The 27566-nt window shown below is 40.6% G+C and overlaps 1 protein-coding gene across 1 annotated transcript; it reads right to left on the reverse strand.

The window, feature by feature from the left end:
• On the reverse strand, nt 1-27316 carry GUCA1C (guanylate cyclase activator 1C; the record flags this gene model as incomplete). Its single annotated transcript, XM_080821479.1, has 4 exons — nt 1-170; nt 7455-7542; nt 11933-12082; nt 27113-27316. The coding sequence occupies 4 exons, from the start codon at nt 27314-27316 to the stop codon at nt 1-3; spliced, it is 612 nt and encodes a 203-aa protein (XP_080677605.1).
• Between the last annotated feature and the right edge of the window lie 250 nt (nt 27317-27566).

Genomic DNA, 27566 nt, shown 5'->3' on the forward strand with positions numbered 1-27566 from the left:
CTAGATCAGCCTTCTCACATGGCTTGAAGGAAGCCTCCCATCTGTGTCTGACTGTTTCTCATTATAGATCACTTTCAGTACATTCGAAAAGTCAAAGCTCTTGGAAACAATCTCCAGAAGGTCTTGATCTTTTTCTGTGCCATTGATAAATTCTTCTAAGGTCAATTCTCCTAGAAAATAATAAATGAACAATTAACAAGAGGCTTTGTTCATACCAATCACTTGTGTATACAATATAGTCCCTGGTACTTTTCTTGATATTCTTCTGACATCCTTTCACCTCAACCAGACTCTCAATTCTTTGAATATCCTTACACAGAAAAGCATTCAATGGTAGGGTTGCCAGTGAAAATATTGATGACAAATACAATCTAATTTTTTAAGGGGGGGCGGAGAGGGAGTGCAAGCAAGGGCAGAGGGAGGGACAGATGGAAAAAGAGAGAGAGAATCTCAAGCAGGCTCCATGGCCAGTGCAGAACCTGATGCGGGGCTCAAGCTCATGACCCTGAGATCATGACCTGAGCTAAAATCAAGAGTCCAATGCTTAATCAGCTGAACAACCCAGGTGCCCCAACTACAATCTGTTTTTGAGTTGAGAACATTAGCAATGCACTTGTGTTCACATACACATTCATGTCTCTACACAGTATTGATTATTTGACATTTAATCTTGAAGATATGACCAAGTGATAGGAGCATGAATATTGCTGATTTCTAAGGTCAGGAGGAAATGACTATGTTTAAGGTTATTTTCAACCTTCTTCTCTAAGGAAATAATTCCAGGGACTCTCCAAAGCTGTGAGGAAGGTTAAATATTTTTTTTTAAGATTTTATTTATTTGAGACAGAGAGAAAGAGAGAGACACAGAGAGCATGTGCAAGGGGAAGGAGAAGAACAAGCAGACTCCACACTGAGCGTGGCGCTCAATGTGGGGCTCAATCTCAGGACCCTGAGATTATGACCTGAGCCAGAGAGTCAGACACTTAACCGACTGAGCCACCCAGGCACCCCTAAAAAAGTTAAACATTAATTCATTCCACATATAATTATTGGTGGGCTGTTTTCTGATTTTTTTTTTTTTTTTAAGTAGGCTTCACACCCAGCATGGAGCCCAGTGTGGAGCTTGAACTTACGACCCTGAGATCAAGACCTGAGCTGTAATCAACACTCAACCAACTGAGCCACTCAGTCTCCCCTCTCATTTTTGATTCCTAATTTCATCAGTTTGACTTAAGCCATGGGCCCATCCTGGCTAGTCCCACGCTATAAAACCATTGCCTTATACCCATGTACCATGGCTGCTATGTTTTGCCACAAGCCTCATCCCACAAGACAACTTTTCCTCATCCCACAAGACAACTTTTCAACATTTTGGAAGGATGGGCGGTTATGCTGACTCATTTGATATAATTATGAGCTTTATGGTACATGCTGGATAGCTAGTTTGTGTAAGCACCCCCAAATGCCCTTGTTAATCACTGTCTTGAAAATGCAGAGATCCTGTCCTCTCTCTATATTCCCATCAAGCAGTATGTGCTGTAGAATGTATTGTTTAGTGTTCAAGGTCAGGAACCCTGGGGTTGGCCAACCTGGAGTATCTCCCTTAAAAAAGTGTCCAGGTGGCAGACCTTGGTTTCCTTGGAAGTGCTCTCCATCCAAGGAGGGGAAGGGCCACTAATAGTTGCTAGGTTAAATTACTATGATATAAAACTTGATGCACAGAGATGTCTGCAGCAGTTGCTCCAACCAGGAGGCCACTCCTGGATTTCCTATATATAACACATATAACACTGTTTCAGTTTAAGGTATACAACATAACGATTTGATACATGCACATATTGCAAAATCCCTCACCGCAGGTAAGTTACACTTTACACTTTTTTTTTCTTGTGATGAGAACTTTCAAGTTCTACTCCCTTAGCAAATTAGAGGATGGAAGTCTTCACTGTTGTTTTTTCTCTTTTCTCAAAACATGTGTGAACTCTGCATATTTATTTTTTTCATGTTACCTAACCACTTACCATAAAAATTTTTTTTGAAATTAAGCCAACTTCTACCTATAGCAACTGACAACATTTACTATTTCTATTTAAAGTACTTACTTTGGAATTTTCCTCTTTTCCCTCTAGCACTTAGCATTCGTTCACTTACTCATCAAACACGTAGTAAGCCCCAGCTACAAGTGCCATTTCCTCCGATGCTACCATTTAGGAATGTTACAGGTGCTCAGAAAACATGCTGACAAACTGCTTTCTTTTATCTGATGCTCTTAAACATTGCTTCCTAATCCTTTTTAATTTGCATGCAGATTTATGCCCAAACAAATTAAAAGGATGATTTCTGAATCTGTCTAAAAAGTATCGCCTATGCAGGTCCAGAAGCTTCCTTCAAAAAAAAATCTACCAGCATAGAGCCAAAGCCAGTAAGAGGTGACTGAGCTGGAGAGCACAGAGCTCAAAAAGATCTCAAACAATTGTTTGAGTTTGTATTATTTTGTTGTATATTTCAAGACACATTCCAGTATTTGTAAGGCATAATTCAAAAGAACACAATTTTATTTTTACATGTTGAAATATACATATACACATCATTTATAGCTACATGATTTAGTGTTGTTGGTTGCGTTTGTGGATACTTTCTCTCCTCCTGGGGACCCTGAAGGTCAATGCTCTTCCATCACCCACTACCGATTTTAGCAGCTTCATTGATGGTATAGTGAATTGATGAAATATCACTGATGAAAATGTGAATTTGATGAAATATGTGAATATTTTCTTTAGCCTTCTTTTTGCAATCTGCTTATCTTGTTAATATTCCTGGGTCCTGTATTTCTCCCCATTAACCTCTTATATTATCTTTCATAACAAAACAAAAAAAGGCCTCCTACCCGCTCCCCTCAAAAGAAAAGCCAAGATTTCCTATACAAGCCCACATTATCATTTTTGCTCTAAAGAAGTCAACCTGGTTTTAAAAGAAACCAGCCTGTGTAAAGGACTTTTTGTCAATTCTTTTTAATGCTTTTAAATTAGAAGTTGGTGAACAGTGTAGTGGGGCTGGGAAATTAGCAGAAATGGGAACGGGAGCGAGGGGTTGGGGGGAGGTTGGTGGCGGGGTCTCAGGAGATGAGAACGACCAGATTTTCAAGGGCCGCGGAACCAGTGAAGATTTTACATGGCACAGTTTTGAGTCACTAGCAAGGTGGCGCTAGCGGCATTTAGCAGCATTTTATAGCCCAGTTTTTAAGTACAGCAGTTTCTTCTCTTGTAGGAGAAAACCTGATGCCCTCTTCTCCCTGCTAGTTCTGCTTCCCATCTTGAGTCGCTGTGACTCTTGTGGCTTTCTACAATGTTCTGGCTGACAACAGTGGTCCTTCTGGGTAACTGCTCAATAAAATGTCTTCGTGTCCTGTCCCTGTTTTCTTTTATCCAAGATATCCACCCAATAATCACCTCTTTCATTTCCTCTTTGGCCTTGTTCTGTCTCTTTTCACTTTCACGGTTTAGTATCATGAGCCACTGATGTCTCCGCCGCCCCTGTGCTGTTTGGCACCAGGTTAAACTTCTGGACGCTTTCTGCACTTATATTTAACAGCAACTATAAATCTTCCTAAATCATGTCAAGAACGACTCCTAGGCAGTGGATGGTAGAACACGCTTGCTATTCTGCCTGCAGGAAAGGCTGCAGAATTCCATGCTTAATCATTTATCCTGACTTGTCTTGCTGTCCTGCCTGTTTTCATCCCTCAATAATATTGAATATTGAACTTCAATCTTCTGTCTTTGTCTTTTTCATTCTCTTCAAGTTTTCCTTCCTGATGCTTTTGTTCATAATATAAGAATAAAAAATAATTCTTGTTGAATTATTACAATAATACATGCTCATGATACAAAACTTAAGCACTGCAAAAAGGTGTAATGAAATGAAAGAATCCCCCCATAATCTCTTTCTGTCCCTGCAGTTTCACTTTCCGGGAGTAATTAACTCCTGCTAATCAATTGCACTTAAATTGTGTGAAGTGAGCATACACACATGTATGTTAATTTCCAAAGTAGTCTAGACAGAGAACATTGCAGATGTTATCTTTCTTCCTACAGATAACATTGCATTTTGTGGGGGGCTTACGGGGTTCAGTCGGTTAAGCATCTGATTCTTGAATTCAGCTCAGGTCTAGATCTCAGGGTTCTGGAATGGAGCCCTGCTTTGGTTTCCCTATTCAGTGAGGAGTCTGCTTGTCCTCTCTCCCTCTGCCCCTTCCCCCACTAGTGTGTGCATGTGCTCTCTTTCTCATTCTCTTGCTCTCTCTCTCCAATAAAGAAATAAATCGTTTTTTAAAAATTGCATGTTGTGCAATTTCTTTTTTATTTCTTCCTTCACTTTTCATGACATCTTCTTACCACTCATTCATCTAACAACTATTCATAAACTACTAGTACATGTCAGGAAGTGTGAGCATGCAAGAAATACCAAAGTACATAAAACAGAAATAGTTCTTGCCCTCATGGAGTTTGTAGAATCTCATCTTTTTGTTTTCTTAACATTTATCCTATGCCTCTCTTTTGATTTATCTTCCAACTTTGATTTGCTAACTACCATGATAATCACATATAGAATACTTCATAGCTGTTGTGTATTTTTTGTCCCAACGAATTTGATGTTGGTCATTCTGTTGTAAACAATTTGCAGTCAAATTGGGATGTTCGTCTATGTTCCTAAAGTTGTATCCTGGTGTATTGTGATCTTCTTTATCTTTGGTTTCAACATTCACTGGATTATCAGATGCCAATAGTATGCTTGCTTTTCAGTTTGAAAAATTAAAAAATACATTGGCACACAGTCAACACTATTCTGGTAAACTTGACTAACATTTCTATTTCTCCCAACACTAATGTTTTGATAACAATGATAATCAACAATTTAAAAAGTCTTATTCGAGGTATATGCACTTAGATATGTACAAAGATAAATAGACATTTTCCCCAGTGGTGCTTACTCTCATGTGTGAGTGAAACACTTTATTTTCCTATGTCAAATACTGGGAAAATCCTTTTATACTTCTGCAAATATCAACCTTCTATGTCTTCATTACTTTCTCTTCCTTGCCTTCTGGTGCTCTGGTCTGTCTTTGTCCAAATGTACAATTTCAGCATCCTTTTCTTGATATAGAGAATGATCCAGCTGTCTCTTGATGAGATGATACAAAAACCTCCAATAATTTGCATATAAAAGCAAATTCTATCAGTTTCAGTTCTGTATATGCATTTGCCGAGAAACAGTGGTTCACTGTTGTTCCAAAATGCAACTAGTTTATTTGATATCTTCATTGTAAAGACAATGGTATACATCTTTTTTCTTAAATACATATTTCCATCAGAGGAAGTGATTTGCATGATTAGTTCTATAAGCCATTCCAGAAACCATAATGTATTCTCTTTCTTTTGACATATTCTTTCAGATCAAAGAGCCCGTTTCCTGGGCTGCAGGTATCCTTAGTTATTGTCCAAGAAAACACCTTCATTCTTCTAGATTTGCATCCTTATGCAACACTCTCTTTCTTTTTCTAGGCCCTTCCAATCACATTCTCCCATTTTACTGGTTCCTTATACTTTGTTTGTAAGGAAACTGTTTAGATAATAAATAGAGAGTCCTGCATCATTTTCTTGTTTTCTGGAACACTATCTGTTCCTTCACACTAATAGAAATCAAGCCCCTTCTCAAGGAGAACACAATCCTCATACTTCTCCAGGAGAGGTCACTTTTCCTTTCCCCCCACTTCCATCCCTAGATGCAGGATCCAGAGATATTTTCAAACATTCTCGACCTGCCCTTTTGACCTTCATTGTATTACTAAATCTGAAACATTCACAATGACCCATCTATTTCCATGATACTTGTCCTTTGGTCAATGATTTCAGCCCCGGCCTGAAATGTTTTATCATCTCTACTCCAATCCCTGCCATACTCCAGCACCTCTAAGATTAAAAAGTAAAACAGAACAAAACCTACAGTATTTGTCCTGTTTGGTGATTAGAATTTTCAGTTGCGTATTTTAAATACAATTATCATTACCTCCTAAGATCTTCCACTCTCCATTTCTCTGGTCCTTGTCTACCTTCACTTAGTTTCCTTGTCAATTCTGGGTAGTCAGAATCTGTGTTTTGCAAGTTTTCACATGAACTGACTTATTTTACCCTCAATCTAGATAGACCCAAATATAAGTGTTTACAACCAAGTGGCTCTGATCTTGGTCAATTAGAAAATGAGTGTGCTGACTTGAAATTAAAGTGAAGCAAACTAGGACTAGGTCCTAAGAGGGAGACTAATGCTATTGATATATTTCTAAAGTGTTATTCTGAGATTGATACTCTTGTCCAGTTGTTTGGCTCATTCATAATGGCAGTTTCATGGGAACTCCCTCCCAGCCCCTCACCATCCCAGCCTGCCAGACTGAGCGGCCACAGTAGACGTGTGCAAACTGCCACACTCAACATGGGTGTCTACTGCCCTCTAGTGTCCATTACAAGAAGTGGCCTATGGCGGGCATGTTGGTTCTTTGGAAAAAGTTACCTTGGATTGATGGCAACCATGGCTGGAGTCCCAGTACCTCATATCCATCCCTTCTCCCCACTTAAATCACTTACTAACTTCATATTTTCCACAATGTCAAACTTTCTGTTTTCAAGGAACATTCCTAGATAGGCTGCCTCAATCTCCAATCAATATGCTCCCCTATCAGTTTACTGAGATCAAAGTCTTTCGGTGTAAGCATTCCCCCTTCTCCTAGAATGTCTGCATCTTCCCTTTCACTCAGCTTCTGAACAAGAAGTGTACCTCCTCTGAGCTAAAGAGGAATCCAGATTTAAGGGTAGCAACAGCAGATGGAAAAATGAGCAGAAAGAGTAGAAATGTAGAAAAGGCACGAAGAACAGAAATGAAGGCAAATACAACAACTCTTCCCAGAAGTGTGTATTCAAAGGGAAGGGGAAAAATCTGATAGTAGAGGTGAATTACACAATTGAAGAAATGATTTTTATACTACAGAAAACTTGAGTTTATTGGCAAGTTGATGCAACACCTCCAGTAGAAAGTAATAATTACTAGAACATACCCTAACGTGAACAAGAGAGTCCTTCAAATCATACTTTTCCACTTTTCTTTCCTTGTGCCTCCCTTTACTTTGTTCATATATCCCAAAGGGTCAAGCATCACGAATTGAAAATATTTATGTGTGTGTGTGTGTGTGTGTGTGTGTGTGTGTGTATTTTCAATAAATATTTACTCAATTTAATTGTACTGACTGGAGAACATTGAATTGGCCAAATTATGAAGCCCAAGTGATATCAAAACTAGGATTTTCTTGAAAGGTTCATGCTTTTGCCTAATGGCATTCCCACGCCACCATCTGCTACTTTGTAGATTTTTTTAAAAAGTGAGCCCAAGGAGAGTAATTGCCTTACCATCATTGTTTACATCGATCTTATGAAAAACCAAGTCAGTAAATTCTTCAGGACTCAGAGTTTGCTGGCCGTTGAGGGCCTGTACAGCCTGCAAAGAGAAATTAAATCAGAAAGTTCAACCTTGCTGGAAGCAAATACATTTTTGTGACATTTCTACCCACAATGTGACAGAATTTGAGGATATGTTCATGTCATTTCAGCTGTCCAACCTGTTCTAGTTGTTAAAAATAAATAAAAAGATTATATGTCAGTTCAGGGTAATGAGGCTTAGAGAGTTAATTAACTGAATACAATCTGAAGTTTGATATTATGAAGCAGAAAGGGATCCATTCAACATATTAGGTCACAAAAGATGCCAAAAAGTCTACTGGAGAAAAATATTGTAGCAGCCACTGTCGTAAGAATTCTGGACCTAGAAAACAGACAATGCTCTCAACTTCAGACCAATTATCATTGATTTTATGGAGAAACATGAAAGGATATTCTGTAAACATCCAAGGCTTCCCCTCTAGCTTCTGACACTGGCACCTCTGGTCCTTTCTGCCCTTTTGTGGAATGATCGACTGGGAAGACAGATATGTATGCCTTGGAAGGACACGGTATTTCTCTCACATCCTGCCAGCACCTTCATCATTACAGCTGTCAGGGGACCCAGGGAAAATGACATTTCCAGCTTTCCTGGAGGGAAAATTTAACCATTCTCGACTTCTCCCCCATCTCCAGGTGATTGAATTAAGTGACCAATATTTGATGTAGAAATGCATAACGAAATGAAAGAGGATGAAGAGAGAGAATGAGTAGTCATCTGGGAATCTGAACATAACTATCTTGATTGAACATGAAGGGATCTTTAGAAAAACTGCTGGCAACATATTTTAATTGAGGGCACAGTGTGCAATAGGACTATCTCTTCTCCTGCTTCTCAAGCATTATGGAAGCTGAATCCAGGATTAGCCAGAGCGAACAGAGGTAATGCACAACTCCTGGCCTTAGCAAGTCAAGGTCTCACAGTCAAATATAGGGTGATACTTAGAATAATGGTTACATATATGTAGTAACCTATTGGACATTTTTAGTGTTTCTCAGTATCTTGAAAGAGGTCTCAAAAGCTTAGAAAATTTGGCTAGGCATCTTCAGGTTTAGCCTGAAGGGATGCTAGACCGCATGCATACGTCATAATAAAAGATTATGCAATTTTTAGGATTTGTCTGTCACCCATCTCTGGGCAATATAAGTGAGACTGAAGGATTGACTGGAAGGTTGATAGACCTGAAGGGATATTTTCAGAGGGAGCTGTCAGTGTTGCCTGTGTTTTCCCTCTTCTTACAGGAGAAACATGGTTGGGGGACAGGCAAGGAGGCACAGCTTGTTTTCTTCTCTTCTCCCTCATTTAGCATATCTGTACTTTTTTTTATTATAATTTTTTATTTTTTTTAATTTCTTTTCAGTGTACCAGAATTCATCGTTTATGCACCACACCCAATGCTCCATGCAATATGTGCCCTCCATAATACCCACCACCAGGCTCCCCCAACTTCGCACCCCCTGCCCCTTCAAAATCCTCAGATTGTTTTTCAGAGTCCGTAGTCTCTCATGGTTCTCTCACTTTCTCCTGCATTTTGCTAAGTCCTTCTCTGAGAACTCTGAGCGGGAGCAGGAGGAGGTAAGATAGAAGGGGGAGCAGGACACCTCCGACTTGACAGTCACTGTCATGGCTTCCAAGCTCTCCAGATGGCAGATGTTGGAAATCCCCTCTTTATCTGAGACCATGCCTCCCCTTCATTACTGAGACTCTCTCCTGCAAATTCCCTAGACATGCGTTAGGCATTTTGATTCCAGCTGACCCCTCAAGGTTCCTTCTACAAGTTCTAGGTCTGAGTTTCTCAATATCTGCACAATTGATATTTCAGACTAGACATTTCTTTCTTGTTCAGGATTGTCCTGTGCATTGGAGAATGTTTAACATCCACCCCTGGTCTCTAAACAATAGAGAGCAGCTGCACCACGCCCTCCCCCACTCACTGCCCTGCTGACAACCAGAATGTCACCCAACATTGCCACGTGTCCCCTGGGGGAGAAGGAGGGCAACCTTGTTCTTGGTTGGGAACCACTCTCTGGTTCTACCTCCAGCTCCCTCTTCTTCTGAGGTGTCTTCATTTCTCCAAGGGGCTCAGCTGGACAAGATCCAAGACAACTCTATATCAGCTTCCCCACTCCCTATATCTGATCTACGAAAAAACCTCCGTCCCAACTAATTCTGGGCATGCGACACTTCCTAAACCATATCCCTCGACTCTGCTGCCCTGGTCTGTTTTATATGGATTTCTCAGATTCAAACAATGGAACACAGTGTCGCCCAAAACTCCATGGTTTCCTTAAATCCCCATGCTACTGACTTGAGAAATCATCTCTAATAATCCTGCTCAAAAATTCTCCCGACCATTTTATGTCTTTGAAGTGAAACTACTTCCTTTGTAAATTTTGCCTATAATCTAGCACTTCCTTTGGATCCTTTTGGTGGTTGGGCTGCATTTTATTTTAACATCCTATCATTACGTATTGAAAGAACTTCTATTAAACAGCATGTATTATTCCTGATCCTATTTTTTTTCACTTGCCACCATAGAGAAAACATGTTTGTCAACCACTCATTTTTGGTATGTACGTATTCCATTGCGTTAATTCATTTAAAACTTTTCCTCTTTTAAGTCACTTATTTTTTAGTATTTTAAGGGACTCTGTCATGTAAGTCATAGAACTTTTATCTTTGATGTTAATGATTGCTTTTCCTGACCAAAAATGTTGACTCTAAAATGAAGATAAACTTTTAGCCTCTTGATGCAGACTACCAAATTTCCAGGAATGTTCTATCCATTTATCCTTCCTCCACAGTGTGTAAGGGTGCACTTCTTACAGTGCCCTTGTGAGAATTACATCTTATTCTTGTTAATCTTTATTAATTTCATTGGAGACAAATAGTATCAATTATTAATTTCTGCTCTGTGCTTTTATTGTTTCCTTATTTCTTTTTGTTCCCTTTCTAAACACTTAAAGAAAAAATTCAATTAGCTACTTAATATTTCTCTTTCCTTTTCTCACTAACATAAGTTATACATTTTAACTAATGAAAATCTGTGCAAAAATTTCCATAAGATTTAGACAAAATCATTTTTATCCTTTTGTTCTTCCTAATTCTTTTAAGAATTTGATGACCCTCTCCCTCCCCCCAGAAATGGGTAACATATACGGGAAAAAAATCTGCCCTTAATTTCATGGCCTTCAAGGATTCCCAAAGACCACAGATCCATAGATCCCAGGATAAGAACGCTTGGCTTTTGTACTGCTTTGGAGGCATCCCTCAATATCTGTATGCTTTATTACATATTTAATATTTTTAAAATAAATTCAAGAATGTTTATTGAAGAGGACATTCTAAAATTTACATGGGGTTGGGTACTCTCTAGAAAATATTTTAGATTCCTAATTTTGTGTTGCAATGTGTAATATATATACAGAATTTCTGAATTTTAATGTTTACAAAATTCAATTATGAAGTGCATCTTAGTATTTTTTTGTGAATTACCTGTGTGAGATTAAAGTGGAAGCAATATTAGTATTAACACACTCTTGAATTCTTTGCATATGTTGGTGAACTCTACCTTTGTTAAACAGTTTTACATTTTAACAGCTTTGTCCATTTATTGAGGTGCTTAATGATAATGGTAGTTCTACCCACTTATTTTTCTTTGCACTCTGCTAAAATTATACTCTGTATTATGTTTGTAACTCAGATCCTTCATCTGTAAATGGAAGAATTTGGACCAGATCATTTCTAAGACTTCTGATTCTAATTCTGACTCTGTGTTACAAATTCACTATATCACATTCCTAATGTTTATTTTACTTCACAACCTCACTTAGGTACAATGTCCCATTTAATCATCTTTTACTCTAGGATCCATTTCATCTCATACCGTGATAATAACTATTCCCACTTTCATGATGGTGGGGGACGAGATTCATAAAGGGACTCATTGAACTTTAGAGCTGGAAAGGACCTGAGATCCTTGAGCTACCTATTAAAGATACTTTAGTCCAGCCCCCAGAAAGATTAGTCCTCAGCTACCTTTGTTCTTAGTTCATGGCTCTTGTTATATAAATCACCTAGAATTTTAGCTGTTCCTCCCAAAACTTTCTGCACGGATGCAGACAAAAGGTAAATTGCTTTAGAACATGATGTTTATTTCATTTTTCATCTCCGTACTCTGCTACATCTGTGAATTTGAACATCAACAAGAAAATGCTGGTTTGCAAGTGCGCACTCAGTAACCAATAGCACAGTGACATTTACATTGTTCCAGCGGTTCCAAATGTGTATCCCAAGAGTCACCAACCACATAGCTCTCGCCAGCTCCACAAGGAGGAAAATGACATTAACCATACAATGTCCTACAAAATTGCTTCACTACTTCACTTACCATGAAGATGTTCAGTAGTTCCTTTTTGTCAATAGAACCATTTCCATCAGCATCATACAGCTTAAAATACCATTTTAATTTTTGCTCCATTTTTCCTCGTATAACTAGATTTATAGCAGCAATAAACTCTAAAAAGTCAATAAATCCATCCTATGAAAAGCAAGGTGGAAAGGGAAATCAATATCTAAGAAAAACAATTGTTTTTATTTGAGAAGTCATGGTTCATATGAGCAGGACCGTTAGCACAAATTAATAGAACCCACAAGATTAAAGCATAGAAAATTTCCCAGCATTTTGTTAAACAAACAAACAAAAACATGGGTACAGTGTATAGAAACAAGTGACTTTAAATATATAGGTAAATTCCTTTTTTTTAGAGAAAATATCTACTCCTTACGCCTCCCAAAAAGGGGAAAAGTTCTGAAATCCTAGGAGAGAAGGCTGTATCCTCACCACCAGACATCCCACAGTGACTGTCTTCTCCTGAATATCTTCAGGTTTTGTCCTCCACTCAGGAAAAGACAAGGTACCAGTTTCTAGTAGAAAGGAATTACCGAGAAACTAAATTCTGTACTCCTTTTTAGAGAGCCCCGTTGATATTTTTGAAATGCTAAACTCCACGATTCCTTTTAAGTATGTCGTTTTCAGTATGAATCAAAATTTATGAGCCTCTTTTCTGTAAAGATTTTGCCATATTAGTCAATCTTAGAAAAGACTGTTTAAAGCTCTCAAGCTTTAGGCAGTTCCCCTCATCTTATTTCACTTTCATTTGAAACAGAAATAGTGGGTATCATTCTTAAGACTCATACCGTCCAAACCTTGCTCAACTATCTTAAGAAAGGTAACCGGCTCTAGGGAGCGTGGGACCTACTCTCTGCTGTGTTCCCGTGGGAGCTCAAATGCCAATGGTGGCATATTCAGCCTAAGAAAGCACGCTGTCAGCTGCATTCCCCTTGGAACTTTGGAATGTAGAGTCCTATTTACAAAACAGGAGGTAACATAAAGTACCCCTTTCCCTTGGATATAAAGGGCTTGAAACGTATTGGCCTGTAAAATGGTACGCATTTGCTTTGAGCCTCAAGGTTTTGTGTCTAGTCTATAAGAAAAGCAAATGAAAAATCACCAGTAGTTCTGGTTGTGAAGCAAAGTTTGCTTGCTGGTTAACAGCTTTTTGTGTGTCCGTTTGTGTAGGTTTTTTTGTTTGTTTTGTTTTGTTTTGTTTTGCTTGTTTTGTATTGTAGACTACTATAATATCTCGGATATTGAAAGTCAATGTGCACTATAGCCTGGTCTTCAAAATGTATTGTTTTTTAAAATTTTCTACAATATATAATAAAAATACCATAAGAAAATATTTTAAAATTTTACTACCTATATTAGATTTTTACATTTTACAGCTTAGATATCTTTACCCCATCAATAATTTTAATACTTCTTGTAAGCGATAAGACTTCTGCTAACAGTTTGGAGTCTGGTTGAATAGGTTTCCTGAAGGAAATTTGCTCAAGTCTACAAAACATAGCTGATTTTACCTTTTCTCCGTCTGCCTTTCCTACTGCTCATTACCACTTCACCATATGAATCACTAGCCTCCCTATGGCTGAGACAAGGGAGACACATTATCACAGAGTTGAAATGTATTGAAGATGACATCAAGATATCTTCTGATTTGGTGGGACATGAGCATTATTTTTCAGTGATGAGACCAGCAGGTGCAGAGAACAGAAGTTGAATGGACAACGGGGACATTGGCTCTCAGGTCTTCCTCTTGTGTGTCTTAGGGCACGCAATCAATACAACTGTTTCCTGGGTAGTTTTTATGCCTGTTTGCCCAAAGCTTACAGAAGCACCCTCCCTGAGAAGTCTTAGCTGGCTTGCTGTAAAATTTCCATAAAAACCTTTTATTTTGTGATGGTTTGTTTCGCTTTTCGAGTCCTGCTTCAGTGATCACAGTTTTCAGTGTCACCTGTATAATGAATGGCAACAGGCTAGACTGAATCATGTTGACATTAGAACATTTGGTATTTTATGATTAGGCACAGTGGGCAGGTGGCCCTAACTCCTTCCAAACCAGGTTCTGGAAGCTCTGAGCAAACTGTATCAGGAGAGGGGCATAAATATTTTCATTGTATGGCTTTAAAATGGACAATCCAGTTAATCTACAACCAAAGTTGATGGTGGGTAAGAAAGGAAGTCTTTTTTCCTTAGACAACTGCAGCCTTTGGCAAAATCTGCAAGCAAAACATTTTGTTTTCATGTCAGCATTCCATTATGTAATTAGACAAATTCTTAACAATCCACAGCCAATTCTTCTTTCCAGTTATCTTTCTGGTAAGATTTTGTAGAAATTTGCATCAGTGAGACAATTGTGGTGAATGTGATTTAATGGCTTGTGTTCGTGTTGGAGAGAGTTTTAGGTAATGCTTATTCTGTAAATCAGAAGATAAAGTAATCATCGCCTTCGGTTAACCTATGGTTTTCAAGCTCAGGGTGGAGAGGTGGGTAAGAATCACAGAGAGGGTGAGATGTTCCTACAAATGTGACTAGGAAGAATGCAACAGAGAATGTCCAAAGACTTTTCTTTAAGGCTATCCAAGGAAAACCCTCTTAAGTTTATATTTCTGTATTTGAGCCACCAGACTCCTTGTGGCACAGAGAACTTCCTGGAGATGTCTGATACCAATTGGCCTTGTGCCAGCATAGGGTTCCCCAACCCCTTGGCTGGATACAAATAGGTCCATTGGGTGACCCACCTCAAAATACCATGGGCCCTAGCTGACCAATGGGTTACTCATACCAGGACACAGCTATAAAAAAGGAAGATTCCATTTCTTCCCATAGTTCCTCACCTTCCCCCTTTAACTACAGCCCCCTGTCACTGCCACATGGCGGACAGTGTCTCCCTTGCTGTCCTGTCCCCTGCTCCTTGGCAGTGTATTCAATAGACTTCTACCTCCTTAAAAAATAGTTGTCTTTGCCATTATAATTATTATGATTATTATTTTTTACTATTATTTGCAAAATGAAGGACTCTTTCTAAAACCGAAATTCTACCATTTGAATCTGTGAAATGAAGCCAAGTTCCCCTAAGGACATGACCCAGATTATAAATTTGTGGCTCCATCCCTGGGACTAAACTCCAAAGCCGATGTCTCTGAAATATATAGAGATGACATTTCAATATCTGTTTCTTGGGATCTCTCAGGCATACAGAGAGTGATGGCAGGACCACATTGGCATATCGGACGTTATCTTCAGTGATACCTTACCTGGCATTTTACCAAGTGGGGAGAATGGTGGGGTTAGTCAAGGCTGAAATGCAGGTGTGAGGTCCTGAAGAGGGGGACGTGCTGAGCCAATGCAAGGACCCAATGCCCAGCAAAGGGACACTACAGAGTCCTAGCCAAGCACCCTGAGTGGTATATACCAATAAGTGTCCTGGGGTCTAGTGACACCAAAACCATAGAAACAGGATTGTTATTACAACAACTAGGGATCAGACCCTATATGTTCTAGTGTACCCTCTCATTCAGGAAAACAAATAATCCGAATCCAACAAACATCCTCCAAACTATCCCCCAGATTAAAACTCTCCCTTCTCACAACATTAACGTTCTGCTACTTTTCACAGAATCACTATCTGTGAAAAATTCATGAATTGTCACAGACCCTAACCTGAAGACATTTCAATGTTTTCATTCTTTCACATGTGACACTTTCTAGTGGTATTTTACCAGCTGTGGTAAGTCAGCAGCAACATAGGAGTTGAATGTCTGCCTGGAAATGGTTGCTCAGATGGTAACTCAGAGAATTAGCATAAGTACATTATATGACTGATCAATAATCGTCAGTGATATTTAATTTGCTTTTTAGGAGCTACCAAGAATAGGTAATATAAGGACCATCTCAATTTTGTCAAACATATATGAGTACTTTTTAAAATATTTTTGTGAAGTGTTGAAATCTATAAGAGAAAAGTTATGTTCAGCATTTATGACCTAGCCCCATTTTCATAGATAGACACTTACATTAACAGCAAACATAGTCTCCATCAGCCATGGAATTGCTGGAATGTCCTGAAAAGAGACTCAGCTCTTTAAGATGAGAAATACACTGCTGGCTTGGTAGGTCGGTTCTATAATGTGATCTTTATGCAGATCAAACACAGTTGTTCTTGACCATGACTATATAAAATTCAAGAGTCCTGGAACAAAGCATTTCTCACAGTACTTATCAAACGAGCTCACAATTCTGAAAAGGTTTCTTGGATATCAACCAAGAAGCCCTGAGCATCTGCCCCCAGCACATATCCAGCTCAGTGTTGTCTGGACCAGTGTGAATCAGAAGTCAGTCTCAGGTGCTTTGGGGGAGGGCAAGACAATTGTCTGAGTTTGATCACTTCTGAATAGGCTACCTACGGAAGACCCACCAGCGATCACAGCAATGGCAGCCTTTTGCAAGGAACGTCCTTAGGTAGCCAATGTGTCTCCCTAATTAATATCACAGACAAAATAAAATCCAAGCTTGCCCTAATTCAGACAGTTTGCTGTCTCCTAAGAGTGTTATTTCCCACGGAAGAGCCTGGATTCTTGTCTTTACCGAACAGAAGAGGTAAACAGAGATGAACAGATGGTGGGACGTAAATACCTGTATTATTTGCTTCAAGGTGTATGTCTCTACTACGATTTGGACCCAGAGTCCCTTTTTAAAATGTACCCCAATGCTACAAAGCTTTTTGGTAGCAGAAATGGGCTTAGGGCCCAGCTTTCTAGCACTTCCACGGTGGTCTGTCTTAACTGTGGCGCTCCTGTCTGGATGCACAGTCAAACCACCTGGCAGTTCACAACAAACAGAACATTGTTTTGATTCGGTGGGGCTAAGGTGGAGACCCAGCCAGTGGTCATTTTAATCATACCCCAGGTGCTTCTGTTATGGAGCCAGATTTGAGAACGACAATTCCAACAGGTTTTGTTCAAATACATGAGTTACAACAGCTTAAGTTGAAATGTACGTCAGCAGGTACAGCTGATGTCTTTAGCAGGTGAAATTCTGTGAGACGCTCCACCAGCATGTTGATAATTGATGTTATATGCGAAAATGCTTCGTAAATTAGGAAGTGCTAACCAAATATGAGGTGTTTTATTATCACCAACACATGCTTCCTGAGAGCTTCCAAGTCAGTCCTTCTGAAGCACTAGGCTCTGTCTTTCCCCTGAAGAGACTGCCGGCTCGTTCGTGGTCTATAGGAGATGGTCATTTGTTTGCAGTAAACCTGTCTTACGGGGAGCAGCAGGAATTACCGTCGCCCCGCAGGCCAGACAACCCAATACAGCGTTAGAAGCTGGGGGTTAATGAACAACAGCAATTATGACAAAAGTTAAAAGCCAGGTTGCCCGCTCCAATTTTCAAGGGTTCTCACACAGAGAGAGGCTAAGGAGCCAACTAACCAGAGGTCACTTGTGCATTTCAAGTAGAGCTAGCGCTCCCACGCAGCTGTCCCAGGCTGAAAAGACCGTTGAAACTCTAGGATGATTCCCGTTTAATTAATCTCATTCTGTGACTGAGAACTATTTGAAGGGGCCAATGTGTCCCCAAACCACACAAAGGACCCTCTACAGCACTGGGGGTGGCTAAAGAAGAGAAATGGTGGGCACGCAACCTCTGCACCTGGAGGGACACCCTTTCATTCGGAAAGCGAATCTGAGCTTGATAAACTTAATCTTCCCTGTTATCAGACCCGTGGGGGCTGAGATCGGAGTTACCTGCATTTTACAGATAAACGCACCATCCCTTGGTGGGCCTCCAGGCACATTTTCCCAAAGTTTTCTCCTATGTTATTTCACATGCGCTCAGCAATAGTGTAGGCAGGATAAGTCTTGTCTCAGTTTTAGAACTGACACAGAGAGGTTAGGAGCCTTGTCCAAGATTACACATGGTGATAAGGGTCGGAGCGGGGACAGGAGCCTGGCAGCCTCCCCCCTCCTGCAGTGCCTCCACCACCCTGGGGTGGCCTGGGCTTCATAGTGCAGAGAGTCACAGAAAAGCTCATTAAAAATAGCAGTGACTTCTGACACTGAAGCCAAGATTTGATCTTTGAACATATTTGTAGGTAAGCTAGCATATACTGTAGTAATCATCTATTAGATCCCCCCGCTTGCTCTTTCTGTAACAGTTATCACCCATGTTTCTAAGGAATCATTCACATTCCCTCCTTCTTGATTCCCAGGATTTTCCAAGGAGGTGAATTTAGATACCCTGAAAACTTCCCTACTGTTTCATTTTCTCCTAGCATTTTAATGTATCCTCATGCTGACAACAGATCTTCTGGCTTAAACCATCACTCCATTTATGGTTTGAGTTCCAAACCTGTAAGTTCAGAGAAACCATTTTCTCTTACCTGTAGACCTCCGGAGTCTTACGAGGGGCAGAGCACTTTTGATCTCAGAGCTCCCAATGGCACTCTGTTTGGATAAAGCCCAGTTGCCCTTATATGGCCCAGAGTGCCATCCGTTCACCTTCATGCCTATCACAGAGTAAGAATGTCACCAGGAGCCAGAGGGGCCGAGGGCTCACTTTCTGCTCTGAGAGTCTCCAGGCCAGTCACTACCGGTATCGCAGTGCTCGGCAGGCCTCACTGCTCAGCTGTGACATAAGAACACACGCAGCGGCAACAATGGGATGTCGGGATGCGGCAGAGACACAGGTGAGGCGCCCAATGTGTGCGGCCATCAGGGGTCCTCTCGCAGTGACCCTCTGCCTCAGTGAGGTCCCCACGTACCCTCCTCTCTCCTGCCTGGTATTTTTTTTTAAATTTTTTTTTAAAATTTATTTATTTGTTAGAGAGAGAGAGAGAGCAAGCACAGGCAGACAGAGTGGTAGGCACAGGCAGAGGGAGAAGCAGGCTCCCTGCCGAGCAAGGAGCCCGATGTGGGACTTGATCCCAGGACGCTGGGATCATGACCTGAGCTGAAGGCAGCTGCTTAACCAACTGAGCCACCCAGGCGTCCCTCTTCTGCCTGGTATTTTTAGTGGAGCTGTTCTCTTCGTTGAAATTCTCAACTCCTCACTTAAAAGAGGAGTACCATAGCAATTTAGGATGCAGCCCTTGGAGTCAGCTGGCCAGCATTACAATTCTGCTGTGTCGTTTCAGGCAAGTGACTAAACCTCTCTGTGCCTGTCTCCTCGCTGGGAAAATGGGAACGTGAAAAACAGTAGCTATGTACACATTATTGCTGGGAGGAATCTAATAACTGAAGAGCTTAAAACAGTGACTGTACAGAAGCGTTCAGTGTTACCATTTATTAGTAATAATTCAAGTTCTTTCCTTCTCCCAACATCCCAGAGTGCCTCAGCTTCTCCAAAAATCCTTGCCAGACTCTATGTTTTTAGCTTTTGTTCCATCCTCGTCAATACTGCAGTCCTGCTACAGTTTGTTATGCTGCTTTATTTTATCTATGCTTTGGGCATTTAGTCACCACATAACTTTCATCCTCAACTAGATCGTAAACTCTTTGCGGGTATAGAAAGTCGCATCTACTACCTGCCTACCTACTCACTCCCATCCCCCCACCACTCCAAAAAATGTGAGTATGGTTTTTCTACTGTTGCCTGTCCTTCGGGGATGCCACTGGAGAGTTCCCCAACCCCTCCATCCAGCCCGCCTGTCTCGGGAAAGGCTGGATCATCAGTCAAATCCCTGGGCAGGGTTTAAAACTAGCCCTATAGTACCTGAGACCATCTAGAGCCTTGCAACTAAACAGTATGCTTTGCCCTCTCTCAGTCTTTGATTCTTTACTACTTTCTATTACTTGAAGATGCATTTGCCATCCCACGAGATTCTCAACTCCTTTGAGGACAGGGTATGACTCTTCTGCGTCTTTGTGCCTACATTCCTTCCACCATGCTGCTCAGTAAATATTTGCAAATCCAGCGGGATAATAACATGCTGTGTTAAGGATGTGACTCCGCTCCTGCTAATCCCTTCTATCATCCAGCCCTCCCTAGTCAGTGAAGGTTTTCATTGCCTAAGAGCTAAGTCACTGTAGCAGAAAAGCAGAAATCAAGTTCATTCTTAGCTCTTGACTTTCAATAGTTTAAGCCATTTAGGATTCAGAGCATAAAATTTATGCCATAAACAAAAGATGTGAAAGAATACATGATTAGAGCCGGTTTTCTCTAGTTTCTCCTTAGTCCTTCCAAAGTAGACCAAGATTCTATAGGCTGGATTTGGGAAAGGAAGAGAGAATTGCAGGACTCTGGGGAATAGGAAGGGGGAGAGGGCAGTGCTCTATGAGGGCCAAGTATGGCTGGAGGTCTGGGTGACAGAACACTGGGCAGGCTGGGCAGATAGAAGAACACAAGCACCTGTGGTTCTCTCACTGGGCTTGGGAGGAAGGGCTGGAAGGAGTATCTGGTCACACAGTCCTGAGCCAGCCTAAGAGGTTTCTGTGACTAGGAGTATGAGGAAGCTCAGAGGGAACATGAGCCAGGAGGAGGCCCACTGTGCAGACAGCGGCCTTGAGATTGGGGCAGGAGGTGAGGAGAGATGCAGTCTCAGCAAACACCCGTGTGAACAGCTGCTGCTCTGCCCCGTGTTCATGCGGATTTCAACGCAGCCATGGGCTTTACATGCAACAGTGGGAAGCGGAGGGGGAACACTCCTTGGTAAAATGGGGACTCAAAATATAAACTGACTCCACTATGGAAAACTAAAGTTACATTTCCTGAATGCTTGAGTGTGTGAGCTGAAATGCTTCAAAGCTAGAAAAGGGTAAAAAATGAACTTTAAAATTTCCCTTGAGATAATCACTCTAATTGGGAATGAGGTTAGACTTTGGAAGACACAGTGGCCCTCCTTGGTATAAATATGGGGAAAAAAAGGGGGGGGGGAAGGAGAGAGGAAAATGGAAGGGGGAAATAAGTGCAAATAGAAAAGGGAGGATACCCCATGCTTAGCGAAATAAGTCAATCGGAGAAATATAACTATCATATGATCTCTTTGATATGAGGAAGGGGAGATGCAAGGTGGGGGGGTTTGGGGGGAGGTAGGAAAAGAAAAAATGAAAAGATGGGATTGGGAGGGAGACAAACCATAAAAGACTCAATCTCAAGAAACAGACTGAGGGTTGCGGGGGGGAAGGGGGACGGGAGAGGGTGGTGGGGAAATGGACATTGGGGAGGGTATGGGCTATGATGAGTGCTGTGAAATGTGTAAACCTGACGATTCACAGACCTGTACCCCTGGGGATAAAAATACATTATATGTTTATTAAAATAAAATAAAAAAAAAAAAAAGGGAGGATACCCATTTGTCACTATTCTGTTTACTCACTCAGTAAATATCTGTTCAACATCTACTTTATGCCACTATGGTATGTTCCTGGTCTGGGGGAGCATGCAGGATCTGAAAGGGATGATTAATGTGTTTCCACATTCGTGTTTCTGCACTGTTGTTTCACAAGGATGAATTCATGTACCAGTTGTACTTAAAGAGAGAGAGGAGAGGTGAAGAGCAAATTGCAGATCACGTGTTAAGAAAGCAGGATGGCTGGAGCGCAAAGGTCCAGGATGCCTAGCGGCCCTGGGCACTTCTCTCGTTGCTGGATCTCAGCAAGCAGAGGTAAGTTTGATTTGATCCTCTGCTTTGGAATCCATAGGATTTCTATCATGCAACGGACAATTCAGAGTTGCAGAAAGTAAGGAATTTGGGCTGTCCCTTGCACAGGGATAGAACTTAATTTTGAGGAGTACGGTTTCTATTGCTCACCTCACCTACAAAGATGGGCTAATATTTTTTGTGCTGTCTTCTAAAATTTACTTTTTGTTATCATCAGACATTTTGCAATCAGTTTTTATTATTGCGCAGTTGAGATTAAATGAAAAGGCTTATCATTTAAAACTTTGAATTTTTGGGTTATTTTCCCTAGCCTTTATTTACATGTTTGTAATGATGGTTATTCTACTGATTTTAGATTGATCAATTCTAGACATTATCTGTTTGTATCTTGTTATAGCAAATGATGGGTATTTAGTTCTATGACCCTCACATATATCCAAGCAACGTCCTGGAGCCTATTCTATCTGCTGGGTCGAGCTGATTGTTAAATTTTCAGGAATTTTGCAGACCAACTATTAAATGGTTGGTAGCCTGAAATTGGACATGGTGGGAGTATTTACACCATGGAGATCAGCATAGGTTACCAGGGCTTCCCCCACCAACCCTGGAGAACCAGTTATTAAACATTTTCCGGCACACCACAGTTCTTCCTCCCTACTCTCACAATTGTAGGTTAATCTGAAAGTCAAGAGTTTAATTTTAATAACTAGTAAATTTTGTTCTCTGTATATAGCCCATTGGTGTACCAAAATTATGGACTTCCTTATTTTACATGGAGTTAATAATTGCCTCATCATTATCAGGCTGACATCTCTGAACCTAACAGACAACCCGAGAAAAGTGTGACAACCAAGAATTATGTGCTTACAAAGTATTTTTGCCAAGCAAATGAATCTGAATCTATTCAAATTTCTACAGCTAAATACCAGTTTATGCATAATTTGAAGAATAGACAGCTCGATAGCACTAGAAAGTTAGATATGCAATCAACTAAATCCAGAATGCAGGACATTCTACAGAACCAGTGACTCACTTTCCTCAGCAAATCGATGGCATAAATGGGGGGGGGGGTGGCAGTTGAGGGAACAGAGGTGGTTAGGGGACTTTTACAGAAAAAAAACAAACTTAATAGTCATAGCCACCAATTTCCACCTATGGACCTTGTTTGGATGCAAACTCAAATCAAGAACAATAAAAAAGTATGCTTAAGGGATATATGCATCTCTATGTTTATAATAGCATTATTTACAACAGCCAAGATATGGAAACAACAGTGTCCACTGATGAATAAAGAAGATGTGATATATATATATATATATATATACACACACACACACACATACACACACACATACATACATACATTTTCTTATATTTTTAGGATCTTATTTTTAATCCCTGTTTAAAAAAATTTCTCCATGTACACTGTAGGTTGATGTCTATTTATTGTGTTGGACCCTTGTGAAACATGTGTCTGACAGGTCTGGGAAATTTTTCTGGTTTTATTATAATTTTACATTTTCTCTGGGCTCTGTTCCTGTGGTTCTATTCATTGGATATTAGACCTATTAATCCTGGTTTATGGAACATATTTGGAGAAATGTTATTTGGAATGAAACAGGAAGGAAGCTGGGAAATGCTCAATGGGCTAATCTGACCCACCTGAAGAAGGGTGTAAAAGAAGTACGGATGGAGGTGTCCTAGACACTCCTGAAACCAATGGTTTGGCAAAGCCACCAGGAAATCCTTGAGTCAAAGCCTGCTGACAAAGGAATCCTGTGTCTTAGGAATGGGTTGGCCTTTTTATTCCTGCTGCACTCCAACATTGGTGGTCATCTAAAACCAAGCATGGACTCGAGGCACGCGGTGAAGGATTTCAAAGCAATGCACCTGGGGTCCTGGTCAATTACCTTCCAGTTAGGTCTGAGGTGCCAACGTCATGGCCATTACTGTAAAGTGGGTTCTATTATCACTGTGATGTTGGATGCGTTAGTCTATGTACTGTCCCTAAAACAGTGTCAGACACATTTAACTATGGTTAATTAACTACTATTAAGGAGTGACAAGGAGATGCCTGCAAGGGTGTGTGATAAGCCCAAGGAATTGTTCTAAACTTTATGCTCTAAACTTTAGGATCTATTTATTTCTACTTTAAGCACAATTCCAACAAGTTTAGTTAACTAGAGTACATGTCAAAGCCAGGTTGGAAATGACAGTGTAAGAAGAGATTGGAAGCTCGTTATTATTAGAACAGTCAGAAAGCTAGAAAAGGGGCGCCTGGGTGGCTCAGTGGGTTAAGCCTCTGCCTTTGGCTCAGGTCATGATCCCAGGGTCCTGGGATCAAGCCCTGCATCGGCTCTCTGCTCAGCAAGGGGCCTGCTTCCCCCCTGCTTCTCTGCCTACTTGTAGTTTCTCTTTCTGTCAAATAAATAAATAAATAAGTGAAAGCTGGGAAAGGTGTATCTGACAGCAGGGAAAGAGAAAAACAACAAAAAGCAAACAAACAAAAGCATATATTTTCATGATTTTCAGCATTAGGAAACTTAGCCCCAGCAACTTCAACAGGTATGGGTACTTCGTGGTATTTCAAATATGTAACAACCCATGTTCATAATAATGACTCTGATATCAAAAAGCTTTTTACTGGGACTCTGAGGAGGAGGAAAAGTATGACATGCATTTTAGAATGATTTCCCTCCAGAAGAGTTAAAACCACAGAGGAGCTGCTCCACAGAAACAGTAAATCCTCCAGGAGTCTGGACAGCTGAGAGTTTTATTGATCTAATTAAATATATGGCTTTTTCTGTTTTCCTGTGCATAATTGCATATCATTTCTCACTATCACTTGATAACGAGCAATCCTTACTCTTCTCATTTTACAACCTGATTTTATATCAAGATCCCCACACCTTATGTGGCATCTGTCATCACTGCCTACGTTCTCTTGCTTGCTAAGAAAACGTAAAATTTTGACGATAAAGCACGAGTACCAGCAGAACTCATGAGTCATTTAATTAAGCTTCTGAGGTGGGCTTGGCCATCCCACGGCTGTCAGGGAGAGGACACTCCAATCGCACAGACTGCCTGGCTGAACGCCGTCTGCCCCTCGACAGCGGGCGTCATTGTTTCCACCCAGCACTTCATTTCCCACGTTCCTGTTCTTACCCAGGAACCAGACACACATAGCTTCCACAAACACTGGGTGGACAGCAAAATCTCTGGCATGGGATAGGTCACCAGCTACTTGGAAGAACAACTGAAAAACCTGACAACAGTTCATCTTCTAACCTCCCAGGAGGACTGTCAGAGTCTGAGAAGCTGCAATCTAGAGCCGCGGGAGGCAGCTTTCAGCAGGCACAGTGGGACGGCCGCTGCCACACAAAGACCAAAACATCTAGAATGGTGGAGAGAAGGAGCTGAGAGAAACACACTTAGGCAGGGACACACGGACCACATGCCAACATGCACACAGGTCCCTGTCTCAGTCACTTCAAGCTGTTGTAACAAAAATACCATGGACTGGGTGGTTGAAAACGCTCAGAAATTTATTTCTCACAGTTCTTTAAGGGAGGAAATCCAAGATCAAGGCTCAGGCCGATTCACTGTCTTGGTGAGAGCCCACTTACTGGTTCATAGACAGCCAGTCTTCTCACTGTGTCCTCACATGCAGGAAGACACTCACTGGGGTCTCTTTATGAGGTCTCTAAGCCCGTTCATGAAGGTTCTGCCCTCCTGATCTAATCATCTCCCAAGGACCCTACCTCCAAATACTATCATATTGGCGCTGCCAGGGTTAGATTTCAACATATGAATTTGGGCAAGTGACAAATGAAAAAGGAAAGCTCGTTTAGAATGGAGTCAGGAGACCAGCAGGGGGAGCTCTCATGCCCCACTACTCCTTGTCCACTGAGCACCCAACCAGAAGAGACTGGATCTTGCCTGTGGATACTACTTTTTTACTCCCCTAGAGGCAAGAAAAGAAGTGCCCCACCCTCACCCCGCAGTAGTCCAGCCAGGAGATACCGCCACAATTCAGATAGTGAAAAGCCACTATACTTAAAACTCCCAGTTTACTTCAACCAACTTTTTGTTTATAAAAGCCTTCCCAATCTCACCCTTTCTTCTGCACGAGAGTTCCTCTCCTCTGTTCTGCAGACAGGCCTATAGTTCTGCCATAGCTTGCTTGTCCAAAATTGCAATTCTCTCCTGTTTCTAAATAATCCCATTTTTGCTTGTAAAACTGATAGTGTTAGTTTTAAGGTTAACAGGGGAACACAAACATTCAGCTTCTAGCCTATCTAGAATATATTCCAGCATTAAGAACAAAAGCAGAATCTGCCTCATTTTCCCACTGATTTGTAAGCTCCTTGAGGGCAGAGTTGTTGTTTGTTTGCATCTATGTTAAGTAAAATTTATGAGGCGGGAGGCACTGCCATGCTAAGCAGGCAGTGCCTCATTCATGCTTGATAACAAAGAACATGTCCTAAAAGAAGTGTGTTCCCTATATTATTACCAGAATTAAAATAGCTGTTAATATTACACAGGTTTAATTTTCCCCAGTTTCTGGCTAGTACCTCTTTTGAAGTCATCTGCTGTTTGGTTTGTTATTTTGTTTTTTGTTTTGATTTGAAAAAGGGCTCAAAGGGCAGTGCTAGACTCCATACATCTCAATGGACAGCCAATTGTTTTAATTGTATTGATTTATCACTTCTTTCTCATCTATTCTCACACAGTCTTCTAAAGTCATCTATCATTCAGTGAGTAATATTTCCCCTTTCCCTTTCATTCTAGATGGCATCAGCCCATTTTGAAATGTACAGGTGAAAAATAACTGAAATGCACAAGGAAAATTAGGCAAGAAGAATTTGACCCTGCTAGGTGAGATTGTTACTTTTTTGGCTTATTTTTTTTCTATTCCCTATTTTTTCCCCTCATCTGTGTATCTTTAGAAGTCTTGAAAATTCAACATGCTGCAATTCCTCAGGAATGAGTAAATTCAAGACAATAGTTAAGTCACAATCTTCAGAAACTAAAATTTATCTGAATTTAAAACTAAATTGTTTTTTTTTTCCCAACTAAAATGGTTATATATGAAAAAGTATTCCGGCATTCCAGCTTCTGAGTACAAACAACATGTTGGCGAATTTGTATTGATTTTACCTGCCAATCTAGATGCAATCACACTTTTTAAAGCAGATTCCTGTAATTTGCTTTTCTATAAAATGTCACCAACGCATTAAATACTTTGAAAACAGTCTTTGTAAATCAATCTGCACTTATTAGATTTGTTTAAACGATAGCATTAGAATTCCATGCCGAGATTTAATTTGGTTTTAAAATAACTCCCTACATGCAGAACATTTCCAAGGGCGGAGAGGCTAGTTCCCAATTACTTTCATGCCGTCGGTAGCTAAATGTGTTTAATGACTCACTTACCTACAAGCTGTGGGTTCTCTGAAGAGTTCCTAATTCAGTGAGATGCACACGTTTTACCTCAGGCTATTTCAAATTTTCAAAAAGGAGAGAATACAGAACCATAGCCAAATAAAAAGTAAAGGTCTTACCTTGTTCATGTCAAAGGTATTATAGACTTGATCAACATGTTGATTGGCCTTTGGATTCAGACCCTGCAGACCCAAGAGTGTCTTAAATTCATGCAGTGTTTGCAGGCCGGATGGATATTCCCTCATAAATTTTCTGTACCACACATAGGTCTCTTTAGCAGAAACTGCTGTCTGACCACCAGTTTTGGATTCGCTATTTCCCATCGTGATTCACAGTCTGCAGCTTTTTCTCAGGTTGTTTTCATGTAAGGTCCCTACCTATTTGGTTCCTTACTCTTCACTAAAACTGGAGGCTAACATATGCCTTTAGAGAGTGACTCTAAACCTCTTACAGCTATAGGCTAAATAAGAATAGAAAGCCAGTGAGATTAACTCATCTGTACAGTTTTAAGACTAGGTCATTTATTGTGACTGATGGGATTGCGTTTACTGCCATTCAGAGATACAGTTTTCT

Source organism: Martes martes (genome assembly GCF_963455335.1).
Source record: "Martes martes genome assembly, chromosome: 1".
NCBI classification, from domain to species: Eukaryota; Metazoa; Chordata; class Mammalia; order Carnivora; family Mustelidae; genus Martes; species Martes martes.